Here is a 25,092-nt window from a genome sequence, read left to right as displayed (position 1 = left end):
TTTTTTTTTTTTTCCCTAGGGAGGAATTAGTTCCTACGAGCCCCTCTAAGGGTGCCTCAGGATCGGTCAGTCCTGTTCGAATATGAGTTTTCGCATCCGAAAGTATACTTTGGAGAAGAAAATTCCCTCTTAGTGGTTCAGATAGAGAAAGAAGGATGCCACACGTGTGTTCAACGAGCAGCCGTAATCGTTAATCACCATCGAGTTGGAATTACACGGGGCAGTAATTCCGGGGCTATAAAGGGGTCGCGGCAAAGGGAATACTAGGTTTTTTTTTTTTCTCCAAGCAGCCCTCTAATTCGCGGCGAAGCGCCTCGACGAGCCTCGGCAACATTTGTTCCATTAAAGTCTAGAGGCGGCAACGAGCTCCCAGGAGTAATATAGGATCGGGGTGCAGGGTGGCCGCGCCATTTCCCCCTTAAAAAGTCAGGAAGGGAGGCGCAACTCCCTCTCAAGGGTGTACATGAGTCACTTGGAGGAAACCTTGCACTCGTAAATAAAAAAAAAAAAAAAATAAAGGAAATTCATTTCGATAAGAATTAATCTCGAAATAGGATACTTCAAGAATGACGTTTCAAATGAGTCACCCGTAAAGGGTGAGAAAGATGAGATGTCCGAAAAATCACAATCCCTTTGAGGAGGGACCGACGTTCTGCGAGACGGTCGAAAATCCGCGACGTGGGGGCTAAAAATAGCGATAAGCAGGGAAGGTTTGAAAATCGCGACAAACACGGAAGGGGATGAAGGGGGAGAGCAAAACCAGCCCCGGCGTCCCCGGTGTCTCAACATTTGTTCCATTAAAACCCCGATGACCGCCGCGAGTGCTCTTGCGGGTAATACAACGTCCGAGGGGGTTTGCTCTCGAAACGAAACGAAACGACCCCCCTGAACGGGGGGGAAACACAGGGGAAAAAAAGGAAAAACCACAACCGAGGGTTGTCGACCTCGATTCTCGCTCCACTGCTTGGCAGATCGATTTTACCATTTTTCCCGGCAATTCGGCGAGATATTTCCGGGCGGACCTTTCATATCACTCCCCCGCCCCGATTTCCCGATATCCACCACTTAATTCATCCCCTCGTATCGCTTTTTCGTCGCTATCTATGGTACCTCCCCCCCTTTGATCCTCGCCGCGCGTTGTCGCTCCGATAAGATGGGTATTCGAAAAAAAAGAAAAAAAAAGAAAAAAAAGAAAGAAAGAGAAAAATGTGGAAAAATTGACAAGGCAATCCCTCTCACAGGGAGTGTCTTCGATTGTCGACAGATGCATCGAGCAGCGGTGCGTCGACATGCACCGAGATAAGACGAGTTCCATGGAGTTGCTAACTCGAAAAAATTCACAAAGGGGACGCTGAAATGGCGGAACGAGAGTCCTTTCGAGTTTCCTCCTCTCTAGATCCTTCCATTTTCTTTTTATTTCCCCCTTTCCATTTTATCCAACACCGAGTATCGACTCGCGCGAGTGCAGCTCGCGAGTGCGCACTTGCGCCGGGCTCGAGTCGCGTTGTATGCACCTCGGGCGGCACTTCCGGTGCATCCGGCGGAAAGTACGCACGTGCTCGTAGTTGGGGTGTGCACCGACCTTGTTTCCTGAACACACGCACTCGAAACAGTAAAAGGCAGGTAATTCCTCCGACGGTGCGTCCCGTTTCGCGGGGAAATTAAAAAAGAACCCGTACCCGCGAGTGCATAATAAATAAAATATGGCCGACTAAGAGAAGAAGAAAAAAAAATACAAAACGGTCCTTAAACATTTCCGTGGATCGCATGAATCCTTTCCCGGAGCCTTAAGTCACGTGGCGGAATCCCCCTGAAGTAAAGATAAAAAATAAAGAAATAAAAAAAATCATAACGAGAGAGAAGGAAAAATTCCTAAACATTCACGAGAGCCAACTTTTCGGGTCCTTCTTCGACCGAAAACTCGTCCGCTGGCACGAACGATTTACGAGGCTCTTTACGATTTTCGAGACTCAATTTCCGGAACATGCGTAATCATTTTGCAGTGGGCGTAATCGGCGTAATGGCGTTCTTTTTGGCCGAGACCTCGCGAGGACCCGCGAGGGAGACAATGGGCCGGATCGAAGGGCAAGATTGTGCGGACTCGATAAGTGGGGGAGTTAATTCCGAGGTGAAAGAGAGGTAACGAGGAATGATCCCACGATCGGGACGACAATGACTATGTGGGGAAGGAGTCGCCGTAGAACCGGGTCGAGCTCTTTCGGAAGTCGGGCCCTCCGGCTCACCTCGGCCATTCACAGACCGGTGAACTCCGCCACGTTCCGCTGCTCTTCTCTCTCTAACTACCCCCCGTCTCCGTCCAGGGCTCTCTTCCGATGCGATCGGCTTCCGTGCGAGGCTCGAGCTCGCTTCCGCTCGCCGAAACAATGGCCGCGTCCCGAGGGCGCCCTCGACGGGATTCGAAGATCGGAGTCGCGGCTCCGGTCAAGACGCGGAGGATTCCGTAAGAGATGAAGACAAGATGTAGAAAGACTGATGAAAGAAAGAAAAAAAAAGATCCGTGACAAAAATCCCTGTATTCGTCCTCTCAAGAAAGAATCCCGTCCTGGACCCCAGAGTAAAAGTCAGAAATGATTTTCAATCGAATTTGCATCACCGCACAGCGTTTAAAGGGACCCTCCCCGACATACGGGCGAAATTCCCGAGCCCGGTCAAGGGATAGTGGCCCAAACGAGCAGGCACGTCCAAGTCTCCCTTGGGGGTCAACTCCGGACACGTGGTCATATAGTCCGTCCTTTTCCCTCTCTCCACACTTTTCATCAACACAGTTTTTCCGTACTCCACATTGATATTACTCGCTCGTGACACTCAAGCTCCTCTGGAAGGTGTTTTCTAATAAATTAGATATTTTCACCGGTGAGGAGATTCAGGTGGTGCTCCCACGTGACCTGAAGTAACTTCAGTCACGGATAGAGAGAGAGGAAAAAGATGAAAAAGAGAAAACTAGAAAAAGTGCATCGAAGATCGATCTTCCCTCGCGCAATGTTTTGGCGGGAGGCTCCCGATATATCCCGTCCGAGGTTCCTCCTCGATTGAACGGCGTTACAGCTGATAGGCAATACGGAACACCTCGAAACCGGTTCCCGCGGAACGGCTTGTGTGGGAACAAAGACAGGTTATTCTTGGTATGACGTCACACACAACATGGAGCGCCGGGCCAGTCCAGTCTCCGAGAGGCGGGTGGATGCGCGCGCGGCCGCCGACCGCTACGGGGAGGGAGAGAGACAGCCGTAACGCGTGGCCCGCGGGAGCGACAAAGAGGGCGACAGGGCGCGCGCGTGAGGACGGTCAGTGATTGCCGATGAGAAAGGAGGAATGCACGCCCGGGTAAAACGGTGCCCTACACGAGAGAGCTCGGCCCGGGACCCTTCGGACGGTGCCCAAGTTACCGAGTTCATCCACTAGAGCCCGCCTCCGTACGATACCACGATTCCTAAGAGAAAGAGGGAGAGAGAAAGAGGAGCTCTCCCTCGTGAAAACGGATCACCGATCGAGACCGATCGCTCCTTATCCCCTGTAATCTAAAAAAAAACCGTCCAATCTACGGCGAAAAAAAACCATGATAATTAATTTCCGTACCTCTTCTATTATTATCCAGATGGTACCTGCCTAACAAAACAAAACAAAAGAAAAAAGTGAAACTTCTTACGTCACAGTAGGGCAAGTTTCGCGACTCGATAGATTGAAATGAAAAGTGAAACACTCATTATCTTCATCTTCTTTTTTCTTTTTTTCCTTCTCAATGGCATGCAATTCAATTTCCCGGAAGGGGGGGGGGGGGGGCGATTGAATTCGAGTCTTTCGCCATCAAAAGACCAGACGGGATCCTCCTTTTGCGAGGAAGTATTACTGCGCCGTCCATCGTGGGAACCGATCGCGGTCGGCGCGATTTATACCGTCGTTATCATTCGCTTCGATTCCCGCTCGGTAGAACATTTCCTGTGACGAAGTACCATACCGTAAAGTGTATTTCCAGAGCACTGTCGCGATCGAGTTAGCGACATATTTATGGGATATTACCGGACGGCGCGCCGCGTTTACCCGATTTCTCTCCTTATTTCTTTTTTTTTTCCTTTCCTTTCCCGAGGTGCCTCCATATAATTTATAATAATTCCGGAATAATACGCGATGATCCGCGTTAATTCCCGGTAATATAAGCACCTGTCTGGGAACGAGTACCAGAAACCCGGTGGACGGAATCGCGAATCGAGGGCAACTCCCACGATCCCCCTGGAATAGTGCCGACTCGGAATGCCGACAAATCGTATTCAAAAAGCCCGCCATTTCGCCCTGCCGAGGAGATACATCCTCTCTTCGGGAGTTTCGAATTCCTCCGAGCGGATACGAGCGGTCGTTCCGGCCAGTGCTTTCCGCGCCGTGGGAACGCGAGGAAAATGGACCGAGTGGAATCCCTTCTTCCGTTTTTAATTTTTTTTTCTCTCTTTCTTTTTTTCGCCTTCCCCCGGGCCTTTTTATCAGCGCAACGGGGACAGCTCGTTCTGTCCCGATTGCCAGAGATCGCTGGGAGGATAAATCCGCGTCGCGACGCCTCGAGTCCCCCCCCCCTCTCTCTCTCTCTCTGTCTTTCCATTTTCCATTGAGGAAAGTCGGGAGTTCTCGCGAATTCGCGAGGAGGCTCTTTACCTTCCAATGGTCCAGCTGAGAATCTCTGAGCGAGTGAATCACCTCCGTAGAAGGAGCAAAAAGGACTCGCCAAGAGCCCCGGGGTCCTGGGGCTCCCCGGAGGTCCTGCAACCTCGCGAAACCAGAATCCCCCGTTCCTGTCCTTAACTAATTACCCCGGAATCGAAGCTCGATCGCGGATCGATCAGGCGCGACCTCCTAAGTAGGAATAAAATGAAGAGAAAAGAAAAACAAAAATTATTGTGATCTCATTGTAATATTGCAATACGACGTAAACTCGGTACTCGAGTGTGTTAAAGCCCTCTCCGAATTTCACGGGATTATTAACGCGACTGTGGATCATTAATCGATTTGTTCGGGGATTCATGATGTATATCGGTTCACTTAACTCGTCGAGTGTATTCACTTTACCGTCAATTTCGGCTTAAGTGGAAATGGAGGAAATTCGTGGATATCTTTCACGGAGGAGGTACAGACGGAGAGGGAAGCGATATCGCGCCTCGTGTCTCGCGACAAGTATTGACAAGGAAAAGAGCGAAAAAGAGCTTATTGGGCGTTTCCCTCCCACCTTGCATTATCGCCCGTCGTTTTCCACTCTCCTCGAGGGGGGAAACTAGACGGAGCCCTTCTTTTCCGCAGCTCTCGGCCCTCGAGCTGGTCTTTATTACTTCCGACACGAAGTTCCTCCGAGGGGTCTCTCTATCCTGAAGGGTCGTCGAATGGAAGAGGTCCTGACAGGGACGGAGGCCTCGGGATTTATAGAATTCGAGGGGAGAAAACCCCCAACGCGATTCTCTGATCCGCGGAAGAAGATGCCCCGGGGAGTGATAAAACACCGAATAAAAAGGAGGAATCGATATAACTTTCCTTCAACGGCGGGGAATCCCCGAAATAGCTATCCCCGCCGTCGCTCTCATCTCTCGAGACACCGTGAATCAGAAATCTTCCCGGAATAGCTGATCCCTCTCGTTAAAGGCGAAAAGAAATTAAAAGGATCATCCTCGTGAGTAAGCCCAGACGGAACTTGCGTCAGGAATTCATAGATAATCTCGCAACTCGATCGGGCATTTCCCATTGACTCAAGAGGAATACAGATTACCTACGAACGCCAAAAAAAGAAACGGTCGCAATAGTATCAACGATTCTCCTGCCGAAAAATTGCAAAAAATTATCAAACGAGTCTACAACAACCTCCCAAGAATAAAATCTCCCCTCGATCGCAAACGACCGACGTACAGTCTGTTATTCCAGGGATAAAAAAATTATCGCAATAAATAACACGAACAATTCCCACATTGTCATTTTTGTCATTCTCATTACTCGTACCTTGAGAATATTTTCGGGATGAAACATCGTTTCCGCGGATTTCTCACAATTTTCTCGAGGTAATGTTTTTTCTTTTCTTTTTTTTTTCTCCGAGCGCAGATGATTTTCTACTTGCAGGAAAGAGAGATAAAGAGAAAAGGGAGAACCACTGGCCCCAGGTGCGGGGCCAGGTACGAGACGTCGAAAAATTTACCGGCGACGGATCCGTCAGCTGTTCCTCCCCCGGTTCGTCCAGGTCGGGGCGAGGGCACCGGATCCGGTCGTTCCCGCGGGAGGAAAAACGAGGAACCAACCGGGAGGGGTGGCTCGTTTCAGGACGCCGAGGAGGAACAGCTGGGAGTACGGAATAATGGGGGACTTTTCGGGTCTCTGGACCGGCCATGGAAAGTCGGCCGACGAGGCGTGCTCCGTCGAAGAATGAGCCATGCTCGCCATGCTCCCAGAGACCCTGGGAAAGCGATTTTAGGAAAGGAAAAGCGGGGACCCTCCTCCGGGGCTCGTAAATCGCCATTACGCACACCTTCGTGGGTACCTTAACGCGCTTTCAGGCACCTCCGAGCGCCTTCACGAGGGATGCGTTCCGCGCATCCTCCTCATTCGCGTCGCAAAGCGGATTAAATCCGCCGCCGGTTTCCGCACGCGATGGCAAGGGCCTCGCGGGGCCGGGGATAAAAAAAATGCCGATTACAGACTGCAAAATGTGCATCAAGCAGGACTCCCACAGACCCTTTGAAAGGAGACATTCCCAGGAGAAGAATAAATCGCGGATAAATAAAACCGCCGGTAAAGCACGGTTCGTCGGCAGCCCTGAACCACGATGGACGATCATGGTTTATCAATTTGAAAATGAAATGGGAAAAGGAAGAAAAAAAAAAGATATTGCGTAGATCGTACATAGTCTTCCGGTGCGCGATGGCGGCGGGCGGCAAGTGGCAAAAGGGGGCAAAAGGGGGTAAAGATGGGAAGAAGTGCGGATTAAAGCGAAACGCCGCGTGCGAGTCTCTCGCTTCGCGCCGAGATTCCCACGAGAAGGGGGATCGGTCGAGCTCTCCCGCAAAGTGCTCCAGAAAAGGGGTTAGAGCCTTCTTAGCGTTGGTCCAGGCAGCCTCCCGGCAAGGAATACCCCGTACAGTTCTGTAAGCTCCGAAAAATCAGGCCCGACTTTTCCTCCCCTAAAGTGTCATACGAAAAAAAGGGGGAAAAAAAAAGAAACCTCATTCCTAATCAAACAATGCCATCGGATGCAGTGTTCCCCAAGATGGCTCGATAAGGCGGAGTATCTCCCCACGTCTAGATCAGCAGGCGATCAATCGGGCTTCCCGTTGCTCCCCGGGGACCCGGGGAAGAAAAATCGCCGGGAAAAAAAACTAGCACACGGCGAGTCGGCCCCGCGAAGTAGGAGGAGAAGGACCAGGAAGGAGGCGAGGAGAGAGAGAGAGGGAGAGAGAGGAAAGTCGCGACAAAAGGGGGCCGAGAGAGGAGTGTTCTACTTTGCAGTGGTGCGCGGTGCACAATGGCCGCCCCGGTGGAGGGAGACGAAGAGAGAGACGACGCGACGGGCGAGCCGCGAGAGCGACGAGGAGGGACGACGGCGCGAGGGGAGAGAAAAAAGTAAGAGAAAACGAAAAAGGAGGGGAGGAAAAAAAAAGGTCGCGACTGACGCGCGCTGTCGCTGCCATCTGATGAGAAAACCGTGAAAACCGGGAAAGCTTGGCAAACCAGGGATATATCTAGGGGAAAGAAGGGGTGAATGAAGGAAAACCAGGGCCACCTCCACCCACCCTCAGGGCTAAATCACCCGTTGAATCGAAACTCGGTCAACGGGCACGCCGATCCAGCTTAGAACTTAGCTTTTCATGCTTCGCCCGGCCTACTGCAACTGCACTCCGTGTATGCAACCCCCTCGACCCCCTCCCCTTGCCGGAAAACGAACTGAATTGCAATCGGTGGAGATCGCCGGACCGCGGGTCATCCCACCTGGAATCGAGATGGAACGACCTGGTCCTGGTGATAATGGAAGATTTGTCTACAAAAGACTAGAAAAAATAAAAATTAAAGATCCCCCCATTTTTTCGCCGCGACGCCCCGAGTCCGATGCACCGGACGGCGGGGGCGGAAGGAGGGACGCGTTAATCGGGACAATTGCGGGCAATTACCCGAGATCCGGAGTAATTCCTCGGGACATTTGCCCGCCGCGAGGCGTACCCTCCCCCCCCCGCGAGTCGGCCGCCGAGGTTCGAGTGCACCCGAGGAGACTCCCGAGGAGGATATTTATAGAGACGGTGCGCCCTTAATGCATCTACGGAGAGTACACTCGCAGTGTCGAGCACGATCAAGGAATACCCGATAAATCGATGGCAGCTTACTCGAGGGGCTCAAGGGGGATTCGTGGATTTAGAACCGAGAACTCGCAAAAATCGAGCCACTCGCCGTGCGCTGCACAACTGCATCCCCATGTGCCCCAGTCTTATGCAATATCAAGACCAAGCCCTCTATCGTAATACGTAATAATAAATGAGGGTCCTGAAATTATGAAAATGCCCATTTTCCCCAAGACTGAATTTCGCTCGCCACCAGTTCCCTACCCAGTAGGACAAATTAGGGGAAAAAAATTCCCACAGGTGAACACCCCCTCTCTCGTAGTTCTTATTGCACCCTGGTGCAGCGACTCATTCGACGGGAGCAATATAGGTCGCCCTTGTTCGCGACGTGCTCGCCCCGGGTTCGATTAGACCATACACGCGCGCGCGCGAGGGAGACTCATTGTTCACACGTCAGCGACACGCGACACGCGAGAGCGTGATAGGAGGTGGGTGGGTGGGTGGGAGGTAGGGAGAGAAGGGTAGGAGGTGACGAGGAAGAGGGGAAGGCCCGAAGGAGGCCGAGCGGGCGGAGAAGAGGGAGGTCTTCGATTTTCCGGGGCGGAAGTGCCGCTTCCGCGGCGGAAGCGATAGTTCCTTAATGGGGCAGGGGGGAGGAGCGGAATATCCGCTGCGGGGCCGCAAAAGTTCGACAAAATGGGACACGGATAAAGGAGACCCGCGAGTCGTCTACAAATAATTGATAAACAGCGAGGGAATTGAAGTGAAGAATTAAAACCAGAATCCCGGAACTTACGGGGTCACGAGGTATTCCCCATTCCTGGAAATGTATGGTTACCGGGAATATTGTATATGCTTCTATCAATTCATATTTACGAGCGATTAGCGTCGGATCTTGGCCTCCTAGACGTAGATTCACAGGGGACTCGTTGTGCTCCCGCTCCCAGATGGTAAATCGGAGAAAAACAGACACCGGGCCCATGTGTAATTGTTATCGAGGGCAAACGCACAATTAGCGATCGGTAAAGGAACATTGACTATGGAGAGCGAGGAAATTCCCCTCCACTGCGATTTTCCGAGAAGGGAATCTCGCGGCCTCAGTTCCCTCTTAAATAGACGCGGTCGTGACATGATCGATGCGCCAATGCGATCGATCCACACATATTCAGTGCACAATAAAAAATGCATGCTTCGATACGATACTTCAAGGAGCAACACTTTCATCTAAACGTTCCATTTACATACGAACTCGTATGCATATATCACGTCAGATTTATATACCCATTCGCGGTTGTTTACTCGTGGGGGTCAAATTATTTGCTGCAATATGAAATTACGTGCGATGTAAGGGGGGGATTGCCATATCCGGTAGACCTACGGGGTCGATAGGAAGCAAAGCTATCCGGATTATGGGGGTAAACGAGTCGGTAGGGAGTGGCTCTCTCACCTAGTCCCATCTTGCGCTTGAGCTTCTTGAGCACCTTCATCTTGCTCCTGAGGGAGGAGAGGATGTTGGTGTCCCCAGGCTCCTGCTGGGCCTCTACGGGGCTCTTGGAGTGCCGGTGATGGTGATGGTGGTGATAGTGATGGTGGTGCGGGTGGTGATGGTGGTGGGCGGGCACGCTGGCGCTCGCGTTGGCTACGTGGGTGCAGCAGTGACAGGGGTGGCTCTTGCTGCCGGCACCTTTGACCGCGCACTCTCCGGACACCCCCATAAATGTGGCCGGTTTGATCTGCCTGAGGTAGCAAGTCGAGGCTCCGCTCGGTCGTGACCTAACCTCGAAACGGAGTCCCCGCGAGAGGTCGGCGGGCCTCCTGGCCGCGTCGGTCACCGGCGAGACCGCGACTCGACTCACTGTCCCGGACACTTCGCCCTCCCGGTGCGGCACACTCTCTCTCCGGCGGTCGAGTGCGACGCGTCGCGACCAGTCGGGGTGAGTCCACCTATTCGAGTGACGCCGGCGGAGTGCGCACGTGTGCGCCGGACCACGTGGTGGACGCGCGCCCTCTCTCTCTCTCTCGGCTCTTTAGTGGAGCGCCGCGCGGTCCATCGCGGGAGGGAGGGGGGGTCGAGGTCGATAAAGCAGGGACCAACCCTCCGTTATCAGCGCGACGTCGGGCCGCGTGTTCGCTGCGACTCCCCCCGGGCGTTCCGCTAGAGCCAGTGCTCGCTCCTCGGGCGCTCGATGACGACTGACGGCTCGGCGAGCGTGCACCGAGGGTATGACCAGGCCGCGCGCGAGCCGCCGACCAATCCCCGCTCGCGCTGCCCCCCCACTCCTGCCCGCCGCCGGGCGCCGCAAGTGCGAGAGAGAGGCCCCGCTCGGCGCAACGGGAGGGAGAGGGACGCCCGACGACACCTGGTGGACAGCTGCCCTTACCTGGACGCACCGGGCTACCCCGTGGTGGTGGCGGCCGCGACTCCGCTTAGGTTAGGACATACGGGCTCTAATGGACGGGCTAATCGAACCCTCCGACATTTTTACTAGTCGGCCCTTCTCTCAATATCGCTCATCTTTTTTTACTCCTCATCTCCGGCGCTCTTTCCCGTCGCGCGGGGTAGACGAACCTTGGGAGCCGCACATTAAAATTCGGGAGGGACGTCGAATTTTGAAAAATACCCTGCAGAATGTATTTCAGATTCCTTTTTCCTGGCATGGAAAGGTGGGGAATTTTATCCAAGCTTTTTCTTTCCTTTTTTTTTTTTGGTGGATAATTATAACGCTTGGGGATCTTTGGAACTAGAATTCAAATTTCTTGGGTTATAGGGTCGAGGTAAGGAATTTCAACACGGGGACCATTGCGGGGTTGCAAGGTAAAGTTCCCGGAGCCTCCGTTATCGCGGAATGCGAGGACGGGGTCCTTTGCAAACGATCGCCAGGATTAGGATGTTATTAAAGGAAACGTGACGCAGAGCGGTACCGAGAGATGTACGGATATAACCCGGGAGTGTCCGGGGAAAACGACGGTTCCTCGGAAGGGGATCTTTTCGAGGTCTGGAATGCCTCCGTCCTGAGTCAGGACTCGTGGCTGCCGAAGGCATTGCACAAAGAGTGCACTGTAATTCACCGCACGTACCTGCGTATGTGCACTTTGCGCACGTGCGTCTCGATTATGCAAGTCTGGAAGACGGCGGGTATAACGCTACCAGTGCCGTGCGAACACCCGCGAACCCTGCACAATGGCTGGGACATCCGGATTTACCGCCGAGTTTTCCCACCCGAGAACCTGAAGAAGACCGCAAGTCGATCCGAGGAAGTCAAACTCGAGTCGCGAAACTAGCTCTTCGAGAAGGAACTTTCGGCCGACTTTCGAGACGCCTCGCTCTTCATGTAGATCTTCCCCGCTTTGCAAGGAAACCCCTTCGTTAACCTCTGCTGTGATTCATTTAGCATCCTCTCTCCCTCAGCAGGAATACACTTAAACCCAAGAATTTAAATACGTGTATTAATTTCTTTCCTAATAAATGTACCATTTTTTTTTCTCCCAAAGAAGAGCACGACGCTCTCGGCTTGACGACTGAGAATCTTCTCTTTGGAGAATTTTCGTTCCGTTGTGCAAGGACCTCGAGCACGTCGGAGGAAGATCGAGTTTCCATGGGATTCGACTCGTCTCAATCGTCCCATGGGATTCGAATCAGAATGCATGACGTTGGTAAGAAGCAGGGAAAAGCGCACAGCGTAAAGTCTCTCCAAGTGACGTCAGTGAGCTTCCCTTTCCCTGACAATTTATATATAAACCAGGTCGACATTTTCCACGGCATGGTGTTCTAAATAAAAAAAAAAGGACGGGGTAATTTTTAATAACCCGGAGTTGTGCTTAATTCTTAAGGTACCTTTTTGAAGTCTAGCGTTTGAGAAACGTTATTTTAGGAAGAGTCACACGACCCACAGGTATGGAGGCACCCTTATAATTTTCTGAACCATTAGAGATGGGGTTATTCAAAAGGAAAAAATTTGTCATTCCGAGATTCCTAGTCGAGGTTTGGAAAATTCTGGCGTAGGAAATGCGGGTCACCCGATTTCTTCCCTCCGACCCAGAGTTGTATCGTTTATTCCACGATTTATTAAAATATACGAGGTGTGTGGGTGCGAGGGAACGAAAGTTCAGGAGCGCGCATAAATCAACGCGGGGCCGAAAACTCGATGATAAAAAGCACCACCGAGCTCTCGTCCCCGAAGGGCCGTCCTCGCCGAGAGACGCGAGGAAAAAAGAAATTAGATCTCAGCCAGAGTGTATCCCGTATCCGCAGAAAACCGCAATGCGGTCCTCAGGGAACGTCTCAGCCTGATTCACTCGGGGAGAAATTAAATTTGCGCCCCGAGGAAGGCGGAAAGTCATTCGCGAATCTCGTTCCCTAAAAATCCGAAAGAATCAAATCCGCCAAAAATCCCGGTGTTCATCAGATTAGAGAATAATTTTATCACAGTAGCGTGTGATGAAGTATTGCAATTTATTGTTTACCTTAAAGGAGGAATCGGAGGAATTAACCCAGGATTTTTATTCTTCGATGTATCACCCCTTGGTGCAAAAAAAAAAATTAGTCCTGGCTCAACTACCTTCCCATGTGCACCGTGCACCTATTACACATCTCATACCGATCTCCCTTCAACCCCTCATGCAACCACATGTAGGGGTTGCCCACGTTTCGGCAGTAAGGTGCACTCTAACCGCGGTAATATTCGTTCCACATTATGCACTCTAATAGGCTGACTTGTTGATTCCCTGACGGGTGCCAGTAGTCGACACACGTGACGTCGAAACGACGGATCGATTGGACGTCGACGTGATTCCTGTTTTCGCTCCCGTCCTATCATGATCTCCTGCCTCGAATGACAAAAGACCTCCACCCCAAGGGGAGCATCCAAATCCGAGCATATGTTATCCTAACAGGCCAGAAATTATCCCCCCCGCAGAATTATCACACACCTACCTCCCAATTAGAAGATAAATACTAAAATATCTGAAAACTATTCATTTATCCATAAAAATAGTGAAGAAAAAAAAAATCATACATTTTTTTAACTACTGTTTGATTTTTTTTCTCTCATTATTCGACGCGTAGGAGGAGTTCCCTAGGGTGGAGGAGCAGGAGAGACGATATCTCGAGGCTCTGGGAATTTCTACGTCCCACCTAGGTGGAGATTCATCTCGCGCGATTGTTCCTGGATGGTGCACCCCGTTGACCGCTCGATGCACCTCTCCGTGAATTTCGCGACACCCCCGCGAGGTGCCCTTCCTGGGGAGGAAAACCTGAAGAGGAGAATGAGCGAGCCAGGAATTAATTCTTTTCCATGGACCTTGAGTTTCCGACTCGCGCAAGGCCGGAGAATTAAGAAGGGGCGAAATTAAGAGGGTGAATTATTTCAGTTACGAGAGTGAATTATTTCTCGTTAGAGTAATAAGGGAGCTGCGAGTCAAATCTAGAGGTCTAGACACGAGGGGTGGGAGTACGAGGAGGCAAGGTAAATACCGAAGATTTCGAAAATACTGTAAATCTGTGATAATACAATTCTTCAATAAACAATTATTTTCTCGTCGATGAAGATTCTCCCCAAGGCCGAAGTGCGTTTTCTCTACAATTTTAATATTTATAGGAAATGATTATAAATTAAAAGATGGACAAAATGACAAGGATCAAAGAGCCGATCGGTTGAGTGGACGGAGTTGTTAAATCCTCCAGGATACGAGGTTCGCCAGGAGACAGGTGAGAGGGGTGACCGGCCGTGAATCGAGCTCCGGCTTCCACCTCGAGGAAACGGATACACGGCTGGCTTGGCTGCGCCGACGTTCCTTCGGCTTTACCTAGAGGACACGTAGTTACCACCCACGTATGACGGTGACTTAATCGCGGCGGACTGCTCGAGGATTCCCGAGGACAGTTCCTATTCAGAGACGCCAGAGCAGATACATAACCTACCAAAAAAAAAAACAAATTAAGCGAACCTAATTTTTCACTAAATTTTCGCACTTGAAATTATCCGAATAATTCATTTTCCAAGAATTATCAAGGAACAAATAACCGACTTATAAAAATTCAGATCACGAGAAGCCATCCCCAGGGGTGTAGATTAAACACCAGAGAAGACGATGAAGAGGCTCGGTAGAGTTCCGCGTCAAATATATGTAACAAAACACATATGACTCCTCATGGTCATTAAATGTACTACTACCGATGGGGTAAAAAATATTTCCCTAGAGTCCTGTAATCGAAACAGCGTCAGGTTCGAGCAGCTCCGCGAGATGGTAATTTTTAAATGTTTGTCACGAGTGTCGCGTCGATAAATCGAGTTCCCTCCTCGTAGGGTGGATCGAAGCGATTCCGGCATCCATTCTCGGCGCTTTGACCGCGGAATCCCTTCATCGTCATCCGATTAAGTGGCGCGAAGGTTCGTCAACCCTGCCGCGGGTGTTGCGGGAGTGAACCGCGGCCGGGGAGGTTATCGAGTTATCCGGCGACTCGTCTCTTTGTCCGGAATCGCGGCCCTCCGATAGGCTCGCCGCAGATGGGCAGGGGTCTCGCCTGCACGGAGGCACCCGGCGAGGCCGCAGTCACCGCGTGCACGTAGTATAATGTGGAATAGCGGAAGTAAGGCGGATGGCAGGAAGTCGAAGAGACTGGCGCGTGCGCGCGAGTGGAGGCACCAACCCCTGAGCGCGCACACAGTGCCCAGAAAACGTGGAACCCTGCCCATTTTGGATGTGTATTGTCGGCTCGAGTTACGCCCGAGGAGGGCAGAGCTGCCCCCCGAGGGGCTCTCAACCCACCAGACCCGACCTACACCTCGCCACCTCCAACCTTCCCGATAAAACGCCCTTAATCGACCCAAGCTCCCAAGAACCAGTAAAATCGGATATTCCAAAATTTCACTCAGGCTTTCTTCCCCTCAACCGCAAATGAATTAAATGAATTAAATGAATTAATACAGTTCCTGGATGATAATCTCGATACTGCAATTTTTAAAATGGATCTTTTCCTCGTTTTTATGAACCTGCCCGTGCACCTCCGAGAGGAATAATTAAAACCTTAAAGCGCTTTTAATCATCCTAAGTCACCAGGGAATTAGGCAAAATGTGAGAGGGAAGTTTGAAAAACCTCGGGGTCTCGCCGCCAACCGAAAATGAATTAATATAGTATTCTGCTGGTGCTCCGGTTTTTATTGGTAATTTTTGGTAATTTTCTGGGAACTTTTATAAAGTGTCGGAGGGAGCCGCCCGATGAGTCTTTTCTCGCGAGGGAGAGCCCCTGGCATGGAAGCACCCTTTGCAATCCAGTTCAGATCCTCCGCCCTCTTCCCGGAGAGGGCGAGCGCACATCTGACAGAGGCATTGACCGAAAATACAATCTTTTACCCCCGTTCTGCCCCCAGACAGACAGCCGGGTCGGCGCAGGGGGTGACCGTGGTCTTCGGTTTAGCAGACTTTTTTCCTCCCTCTTTAATTAGGTGAGTCGAGTAAAAGATGAGGTTGCTCGACTCTGCCCGTGGACCCGGACGGTATCAGCTGATCTCAAGGATCCCCCACGATAACTCTGACACGTCGTATCAGGGCGTTACCGATGGCATTTAAATTGAATAATTGCAGTACTCGCGCGTACCGGGTGGCGGGGGCGTCGGCGAGGATTACCTCGGGCTCGTTTAATTTGAATTCTAAGCGTGCATATAAATTCCAGGGTGCGTGTGTCGGCACGATAAACGCTCTACTCGTAGATAAAGGTGTTGCTCCGCCGAGGAAGCGGAGATACGCTCGGCAACCTCGTGCGGAATTGACTCCTCCGTCGATGCAACAATGCACCACTCGAACCGTCGACTGAATTCGACTTCGCACGTTCCCTTTAAAAAATCATTTTTTTTTTTTTTTTTTTTTCATGGAAATCTCCACCCCTGAGGATAGGTACACATGGAGGAAACCATGTATTGGTACCTTGAAGCAATTTATATATTTTCTTTTTTATGGATCGAACCTGCGGGTGACAGGAATTTTTAAACAGTGTCAGAATATCGAGATGAATATGTATTTTATACATATTTTCTACACGCTTCGACTTCTTTCTCGCGAACTTTCCTGCCGATCCTCCTGCTCGAAACCGAGCTAAAAGAGCATGACCCCATTGCACCGTAATCTTTCAATTACCACTCAATTTGTTCTTACGCGTGTGAAGAGACACGCACTCTACGCACTTGCGATCGTACACGTGTGAATGTAGTCTTGCTGGACCATTGGCCGATTAGCGGGACTTAGAAGCGAGATAGGTGGAGGAATATTCCCCTCTTCTATGAGTCCTAGACTTATAAATAAATAATCTCGAGGAAGCGTTCCAATAAAAAAAAAGCTCTCATAGTTCCTTCACCGCGGTATGTAAATAATTCCCAAAAAGCGAAGATTGACGCGAGTCACGCCGAGCACTCCGGGCACCCTTTCTCGCCGAAAATTGCTCCGCTTTTGAGAATTTCGGTTCTAAAAAAAAATGTATATAGAGAGGGAGAGAGAATAAAAAAAGACGTTGAGAGAAAGACCCTCCCACGTTTCCATCTGCGTTCCCCTCGCTGACGGGCACGCGCCTCGGGGGAAGTTTCCGCGTTGGTTTTCCGGATTTGGGGCGAGTAATGTAAATAGAAACACGTCGGGGCAGATGTTCCCGAGGGTTGACGGCGAAGTGCACGCGAGCTGGCTACAGAGTTACTCGAGTCGCTTTTGCTTCCCGTTTTTTCCTTTTTCGCCTACTTTCGCGACTTGACCCGCTCCCCTCTCGAGATTCGCAAGATCCGACGACGCGCCGAAACGCGCTCACGGGATCGCGTTTAGTCATTTTATTTCCTGCCCTCTTGTCGAAAACGAGGCCGCCCAAGTCTGGAGAAAATTCCAGGACCCTCGACCTGGTTCCCGAAAATTTTCTTCAATTTTTCACATTCAATCTCCGCCTCGACAAAAATTCACTCTCCCGCTGCTCGGAATTTCACCTCGGAAACCTCGATTCTCGTTCCCCGGATTTTTAAGTAGTCGTTGGAAGGAGGTAATGTCTTTTTTGTGGGCAAGACAGGTCAGTTACACCAGAGATTATCCCCATCTCCGCGAAACTGGGGTCGCGAGTGCATTTCCTCTGCCGCTGCATAGGGTGCAGCTGCATAGGGGCGTCGTCTTCGGAGCCAAGGAACTCCTCAGCTGTCACTATTTCGCGTTAACAGTGCGAAATCACACTTACTAAAGGTAGGAGAAGTCACCTGTCCGGAGTTACGTGCAAAACAGCTCGTAATACCTGCATTACGTGCGAGATGCAAGTTGCATCTCCGGGGATGCGGGCTCTGCCTTACCGACCCCTCTTGGTTGCATCGATCCCAAAAGGCGATCCTAGAAATCGGAATGGATCGATTGGTCAGAGACAAGGGGTAATTACCTCCGAAAATAATGAATTCTCCTCGCGATGCGCTCGACCGAGCTGAAAAGTGCAAGTCTGTTGCAGTTACTAGCAGCCAGTCGCAGTTATGCTCGCCGTTACTTGGGAACGCGCGTATACCGTGCATTGTGCATCGAGGAGTGCACATGCATAATGTTCTTTTTCTATGCGGATTTTTGTTATCGGCTTCTTCAGTTCCCGAGAAGGCCAACAATGGCGGAGTATTATTAGGGCAAGACCCTGGAAAGAGTGACGAACCGTTTCGCTTCGTCAGAAGAGCAGTTCCTCGGAAACTTCAGCTGTGCCACCTTGAGGGAGGGAGATTATTAATTTACCTGGAAAATTAACAATAATGGACGGCGACCGAGTAATCGAGTACCCAGGGAAACAGGGCTGAATATTTCCGCCCTGCAATTCTTTTATCACGGTGTTATCCGGAGTTTCGGAATTTCCAGCTCGAAAATTCCCGGCCTCGAGGTACTCGAGGGGTATGTACCGTATGACCTCGAGTACGCGAATATTTATAGCGTTTACTCGCGGCGGTGCGGCTGAAAGAGGTGGCATAAATTATTAGACGGCAAAAGAGCGAGCCGAGACGGCGGTTAAGGGATCATCACGCGTAATCAGTTTTTAGGTGGCGACAAAGACGGCCATTATCTTGTTATTCAAATAAATTGTTATTCAACAGGGCCGGCCGCCGAGAATAGTGCTCGAGAGCGACAAGGAATTCTACGGGGAACAATTACGGGAAGTAATAAAAGGAGTACCCAAAGTACTCCCCCGTAAATGAAATAGAAATATATGAACAAGTACATCATAAATCAAGCCCACCCCCGGCTATTACATACATAGAAATATTCCTTATCCCCTTCTTTCAGCAATTTCCAGGAGTACATCCAATCGGGTGTTCCTTAGAGGCAAGGATAACCAGCTAGACGGAATTCCGCATACGCGGAATAAATTTCCGCCGAGCAGGTCGTGCTCGCGCGTCTTGCACCAGGGGATGCACACGGTCTGCGGTCGAGTTGCATCCGATGCACGTGCAATGGATAACTCCGTCGAGGGCGGTAACGCGAATTTCTGGGATCCTCCTCTTTATCCCCGGGGACGGAAATAGTGCGGAAACGAAGCGCCGCGGAAGTTTCATTAAAGTTCGTCGACCTGGTTGCTCCTTGGAAGGAAACTTCTCGGCCGAGGTGAGATCTCCGGATTTTCCCATGGCTTCGAGATCCGACGGAACGGACTCTTGTCAACGTCGAGAAATTTCGAAAAATCGGCAGGCCTCGTGAAAGATATTTTTTCTTTTTTTTAAAACCCTTGACACGATCCCGAGTGTAAAGTCGCGGTTAAACTCGAGCGATAAGGACATCCTGCCGACTAGGCCGCGGCGTTAATTTTCATGATTCCTTCCACGCTCTTTGAGACTTCAGAGAGGCGGAAACATGGCCGGCGTGAAGAGAGGAGATAGCAGATAAGGCGCAGCATCATTTCGGGTTGCCAACCCGGGGAGCAGATGCTCGTCCTGCCGAGAGACGCACGACAGACCGGGGAGCATAAAGATCGGAAAGGCCTACCGATGGGACAGGTGCTCCCACGGGAACTCTCCTGGTCACTCGGCAACGAGATCCCGACTCGTCGAGTGCATCGTATGATCTGGCCTCGGTACACCACTATATCACGAGTAATTATAAGCCACTCCAACAGTTCCGTCACTTACCGGCAACCTTTACGCTAAGTAATGCATTAGCGTGGTAAAAGTAATTTTTGTTACAACATTCTGTAAAAACTATCAACAGCAACTTTGAACGCAACCTTAAGAAAAAATAATAATAATTGCAAATTCGAAGGAATTTCTATCCTTTAACCTGAACAGCTCCGCGAAAAAAAATTTATTGAGCCAAAGGAATATTTCTTTGAGTAGGGCAGATAAGTCATTCCGTTGGTGTATAGTATTTTTTAGTTAACCTAAAAATGCAAGTACTGGGGAGCCTAATTATCTCAGAATGTTAGTTAAGGGTTGAACAGGTTGCCAGAAGACGGCGGAACTCTTGGAGAGACCCGATTTTTCGAAACTTTCCCTGGCGGGATTTCATTTTGAATTTCCAGACGTCATTTTCAGGCCGAGGAAAACCACCGCAAGACGTAACGCTTTACTCGCGGTGCGTAACTTCATTCAGGAAGTGTACCTCGGACTTCGCGAACCGCGCAGGAGGGAATCGCTCGTTTTTCCTCTCGCCTCTGAGAACGACTCGGCGTGGAACTAATTCGTCTCGATTTCCATTCAGTGAATAAACCACGGCGTAATAAGGCGCGATTCTTAACGGGCGCCAATTAAACTAATTAATCCTCCGACATATCCCCTCTAATTATATCTAAAACTTTATTAGGACTTCAGGGCATCCGTCTTCGTCTTCCGACGTCCTTCCCCCCGACGAGCTTTCCGCTCCTTGGAGTCACTTAGGCCCATTTTTCTTGCCCAGTTTTTTGCAAATCCTTCGGAGATTAATTAACTCCCAGAGGGAGAAAAAGTGTACCCACTCGGCGACCAGGACGTTCATTTCCCGCCACCCTTTCGTCCCCAGGAGCATCAATGGACACGTCAATCCTTCATAGCTCGACTTCGAATTTCGGATCTTTTGGATCCGCTCCAACCCTTAAAATCCAGCCCTTTAAAATAAATCATTGTCTCGCTTGTATGCGAGACCTTTGCACGCCTCGTCTTTCAGCACCTTTCAGAGCCGTCCGCTTTAATCATCACTTAATACTTTATCAGGACTTGAAAGCTCCCACGCCGGCTCTCTTTCCCCTCGTCCTTGGAATTCCATTAATTAAAATCCCGCTCTTTGAAATCACTTACAATTACCCTCTCGACGCGCCCCTGGGGTGTTCTCCCGTTTCGCGTTTCGCGGACCTGCAATAACTACTCCCGACAACGTGTAAATGTTTACGGAAGAAATTGCAAGCGCCATTCCAGAAGTCGCGCTTTCAAACGCCCGACGCCGTTTGACGTCACGCGGTTTAGTTGTTTATTTTAAATACACATCGTTTATTTATTTGAGCGGAGTTTAGGTGTGGCGCCGCGTTCGACTTGGCTTTGTAACTTTTTCGGGACCTGCGAGTCCCGCGGGGCTTTTCGTCGGGATTCAATGGTCCAAGACTCTCCTCCCATTGATCCAGCAAGGAGCGAAGGAGCCTTCGGGATTTCTCGATCTTGGCGCGTGTACCTTGGGATATTGCGGTCGTGTTCCGGATGGGCACAAAGGGAATCCTGAACAGCCCGCTCCCGGGGAAGTAATGCTTCCCTAAATGGCTTCGAATGACGGAAACTTCTTTGCGGAGAGTCCTTTCATAGTCGGCCCCGAATGCGCCGTCTCAAAAGACATAGGGTCCTCGTGAATTGCCCAACTTCTCCCGAAATCAGTTTCCCGGAAGGTTTCCCAATGTGACCCAGCCGAGACCAATGACTCCGAGGTCTCCTCTAAATGGTTTCAAACGACGGGAACCTTCAGGACCCCCGATGATCCTTTCCCCTTTCTCTTTCGTAGACGACCACGGCAGGAAAAAGATCGTCCGCGACGAAGGAAATTTAATTTGCAAGTGGTCGTCAGAAAAGACGAGTCCTTGGGGAGGACCTCTCGTTTTCAGGATGCGGCCAGAGATGTTTAAAAATTCGGGACGGTTTAAATCTCTCCCCCAGCTGAGCGAGGATCCTGGGAAGGATGCTGCCTGGAGATCAGCTGAGCCTCGACCTGTTCCGCAATTTTAAATCCTCGGCAGGTAAGGACCTCCAAAATGCAACCATTACAAAGACCAGCTGAGTCTTTTCAAAATTCCGGGACTTTCCGAACCGGCCCTGTGGGAGTTTCCGTTGGGCATCCTTGCACCAGCTCTCGTCCTGCAGACGCAACTTTGCCTGCACCTGCGCCTTAAATTTTCTGACCGGAAACTTCGAGCAACATGTCCCGGTCGAAAAAAAAAAGAAACAGTCCAAACCCTCGCGAAACACCCTAACAATATTTCCTGAATTTATTCAAAGCGCCGTAAAAAAAAATATAAACGTCTTGCACCTCAACTTGAAGAAATAAAAAAAAAATCTTGGATGCAATCCACGGTCGCCAAGTAATTTTCCTCCGGCGTACAAAGAGTAGTAAGTGATGTCGCTCGGGTCATTCATAAAGAACGGAGCCATTCATGTCGAGGGCGTCAGCTACAATCTCGCAAATTAAACAACGCGTCAATTTCCCGGAATGTCATGTCAGGGAGATATTGCAAAATTGATAACAGCGAGGCCTCTGGTTAAGTAAGGCCCGATACCGAGTCCGACAGAGCCGAAATGAATTTTTCTCCTTCGTTTCCCCGCTAATGGGTTTTCCAATCTCCCCATCTGATAGCGCGTTATCGGGTTCATCTCCGTGCTGGTTATCTGCCACAGAGAGGCCCTTTGTTCCGGCTCGCGGAAATTGTCAGCCGGCGATAGCCTCGTTAGGATACGGATTTTCGGAAGGCTTTTCTTCCCTCCCCGATTCATCGGACGGCTTTTCCGCGAGGTCTTTCGCGGCTTCGCGGAAAATACGAAAATAGAGTAAGCGCTTTTAAACCCGGCCGCGATTTCACGCGGCGTTCGGTTCAATTACCTCACCGGAGGATTTAGTCGAACAAGTTCGAAACAATGTCGGGGTAAAGCCTTTTCACCTGCTCGGACACCGAGAGGACCGCCGACGACAGCTCGGGAAGGGATATCAAATTTAAGAAGTATGAACGACGATTATTGATAATTAATTAATGAACCGGTTACGTCGGCCCGACATTTTGGACTCGGAGAGGGAGAGAGTAGGCTCTTTCCTCCTCTCTTTTTCTCTCTTTCTCTCGGGGCGGTGCGACAAAGGAATGGAAAACGTGGACGGCAGGTGCTCGCGCGTGCCGCCGACCAATCAGAAGCCAGTCTCCCGTGCACGAGGGCATTTATCGTTTCACGAGGTTCACGAACGATCGGGAGGGATGGGAGGCGGAATGGATGCGGATGTGAGCGTAAAGGTGGCACGTCTCGAGGATCACGTATGTGTGCAGGCAGACGTGGAACCGGATGTATAAATGTAGATGAGGAGGTCGAGGAAGAGGCAGACGCGGAGGAGCTGGAAACGGAGCGCACCTTGCGGCCAACCTCATTGATAAAATTCCACGAACCAACGGACAGAATTTCTGGACCTTTTAATCGATCGACCGGGTACCAAACATCCCTGCAAATACTTACTACAAATATACAGAGGATTAATATTGACAACAGAATATCATGGGAATCGAGAGTAAAGTTCGGCATCGCTCTTACCGTCACATTTTATTCTCCATTGGTTATTCCTTCGATTACTTATTTTTTACTCGTATTATCGATTGGTCGTTTACTTTTGGTTCGGTGAAAAAAAAAAAAGATTAAGACGAGGCTTCTTCAGTATTATGGATTTACCCGTAAAGTGGAAGTGGTGGTTATTGGAGTAAATTCTGCCGAAGTTTGCCGGCGAATTCGTAAATGGGCACTTGGATATGGCCGGGAGACGCGTAAAAAGTAAATTAATAGCATCGCCGACACCTTGGAGGCCACCTGATGCGCCCGACGAGATCGATCGATTAATTGTTTCAGCGTAATTGCCCGCTGGACGTCCCTTAAGACTTTCTCCGGTCGGTCGGGTGGGACCTCCGGGAATTTTACTGCTTTTTCTGGGAGACGCTGTTAAAAGCGATCCGATCTTTATCCGCGGCTATCGCCGGCCCGTGCTTAACATCTGCTCCTTCGTAACCGGCATGACTTCGCGCCCAATGTGGAGCGTGGAATAAAATACTTATTCTTGACTTATGGTACACGGGCAAAATTGACCAGGGCTTGAAAAAGAGCGCCGGCGAAAAACGTGCGAAAATCATCGCGATGAATTCCCAAGTCAATAACGAAGCGAGCCGTTGATCAGCTTATCAGACCGAAACGTTTCTCCTGAGGGATTAGAATTACGTCGTGAATCATCCCCGGAAATGTAATAGAGGAATTAATCCCCGCGGGGGTAAAGGGTCTTCGAGATCCTTTTTTCTCCCTTCCTGGTCCTTTGCTCCCGGGGTGCGTGATTTTCCCCGAAATCCGAAATTTATCCCCTCTCACCTCTGGTACGGGAATTACCGGCACCGGTTGCAGATCTCAAATGAGCTTCACGTCGGCCTTTAAAGTTAGCGCAAGGGACGTCGCGTGCGCCAAATAACGAGAAAGTTGCTGGCTGGCTGGACCACGAGTATGGAGCAGCTTGTCGAATGCAGCTGCACCTGGGTGCAACAGCAGGGAACCTAATTAAACGCGTTCTCTATCGCGTGGAGAAGGTGCAACCCCCGTCTTTGCTCCCCAAGCATTATCGGAACCACTGATCGAATTAAAACCGATCGATCATTCCAAATCACCCGAATTGCATCGTATGATGACCTAAGATCGGTGTGATTTTTTTTTTTTCCCCCGAGGAAGAAATCTCTTGCCCACGTCTCAAGTCGCGTTGACATTTTCCGTATCGCCTCGACTCGAGTCACGTCGCGGAAATTGCCGACGAAATTGAAAGAAGACGCATGCACGCCGCACACGTGGCCGGCACACCGAGTGCGTGTCCAATGAAGTTCATTATCTGAGGGCCCTTCCATGAATACCGGGACGGGTCAGTTGAATCATTTGTTGTTTATCTGCACGAGCCAGTTGCATCGCCGATAAAAAATTCCAGCCACGTGCAGCGTTACTCCGGGGTCCGTAAAGACGACATTAGGGTCGCAAATGAGGGAAGTCCGGAATTACCGAACCAGGATGAGAGATGCAACGAGAAGTCGAGGTGGAGGTGCAGAGGTAAAAGTGCAAGACCAAGTGCATTCGCTCGTCGAGTTTGGAGAGGGCTAAACTAGGGTCGCGAGTGACAAAAGTCGTGGATTAATGAGTGCGGATGAAATTCGATGAGAATTCTCGAAATGGAGGAGAGGGGGCGAAGAGAGGGACAAACATCTGGCCCCGACGAGTCCCAAATCGGGCCCAGTCTCCTCCTCGATGCATCGGGATCCCGAAGGGGCCCGATTATTTGAATAATGCCGAAGGTTCGAGGGTGTCCCCTCTTCATTCGGGGACACTGCGAAACGTCCCCTTTCCGGCGCTCCCCGCCATCCAGGTGAGGTTCCGGTCGAGGGGCCTTAGGTCCCAATCCGGGCCCGATTGCGCAACAATGCGCAACGACGTACAACAATCCTGCACAATGGAAGGACGAATCGCGATAGGTCGAAATAGCGGTCCGAAACAATTCGGCATTACCTGTGCACCTGGCCAGGGGGGGAAAGGAGCACCCCCTGAGAACCTGGAAATTCGCAGGTTGGATTTTCCCCGAGGAA

The 25,092-nt window shown here is 50.6% G+C and overlaps 1 protein-coding gene across 3 annotated transcripts in view; it reads right to left on the bottom strand.

Moving 5' to 3' along the window:
* LOC105701232 (protein neuralized) overlaps positions 1-25,092 on the bottom strand; it is a 66,673-nt gene that overhangs the window by 26,709 nt on the left and 14,872 nt on the right. For 2 of the 3 annotated variants that reach the window (XM_012427801.1, XM_012427803.1), the window contains exon 1: positions 9,757-10,106. The exons of the other annotated variant lie outside the window; for it this stretch is intronic. In XM_012427801.1, the coding sequence (XP_012283224.1) occupies positions 9,757-10,024 (268 nt within the window). In that variant the 5' untranslated portion in view covers positions 10,025-10,106. Of the gene's footprint in view, positions 1-9,756; positions 10,107-25,092 lie in introns of those variants that run through there. 3 annotated transcript variants of the gene reach the window in all.

This window comes from Orussus abietinus, unplaced genomic scaffold (genome assembly GCF_000612105.2).
Source record: "Orussus abietinus isolate OABI.00-Male unplaced genomic scaffold, Oabi_2.0 scaffold5, whole genome shotgun sequence".
In the NCBI taxonomy this organism is placed as follows: Eukaryota; Metazoa; Arthropoda; class Insecta; order Hymenoptera; family Orussidae; genus Orussus; species Orussus abietinus.
Note: the sequence above shows the minus strand (reverse complement) of the source record. Positions and strands in the feature narration are given on the sequence as shown.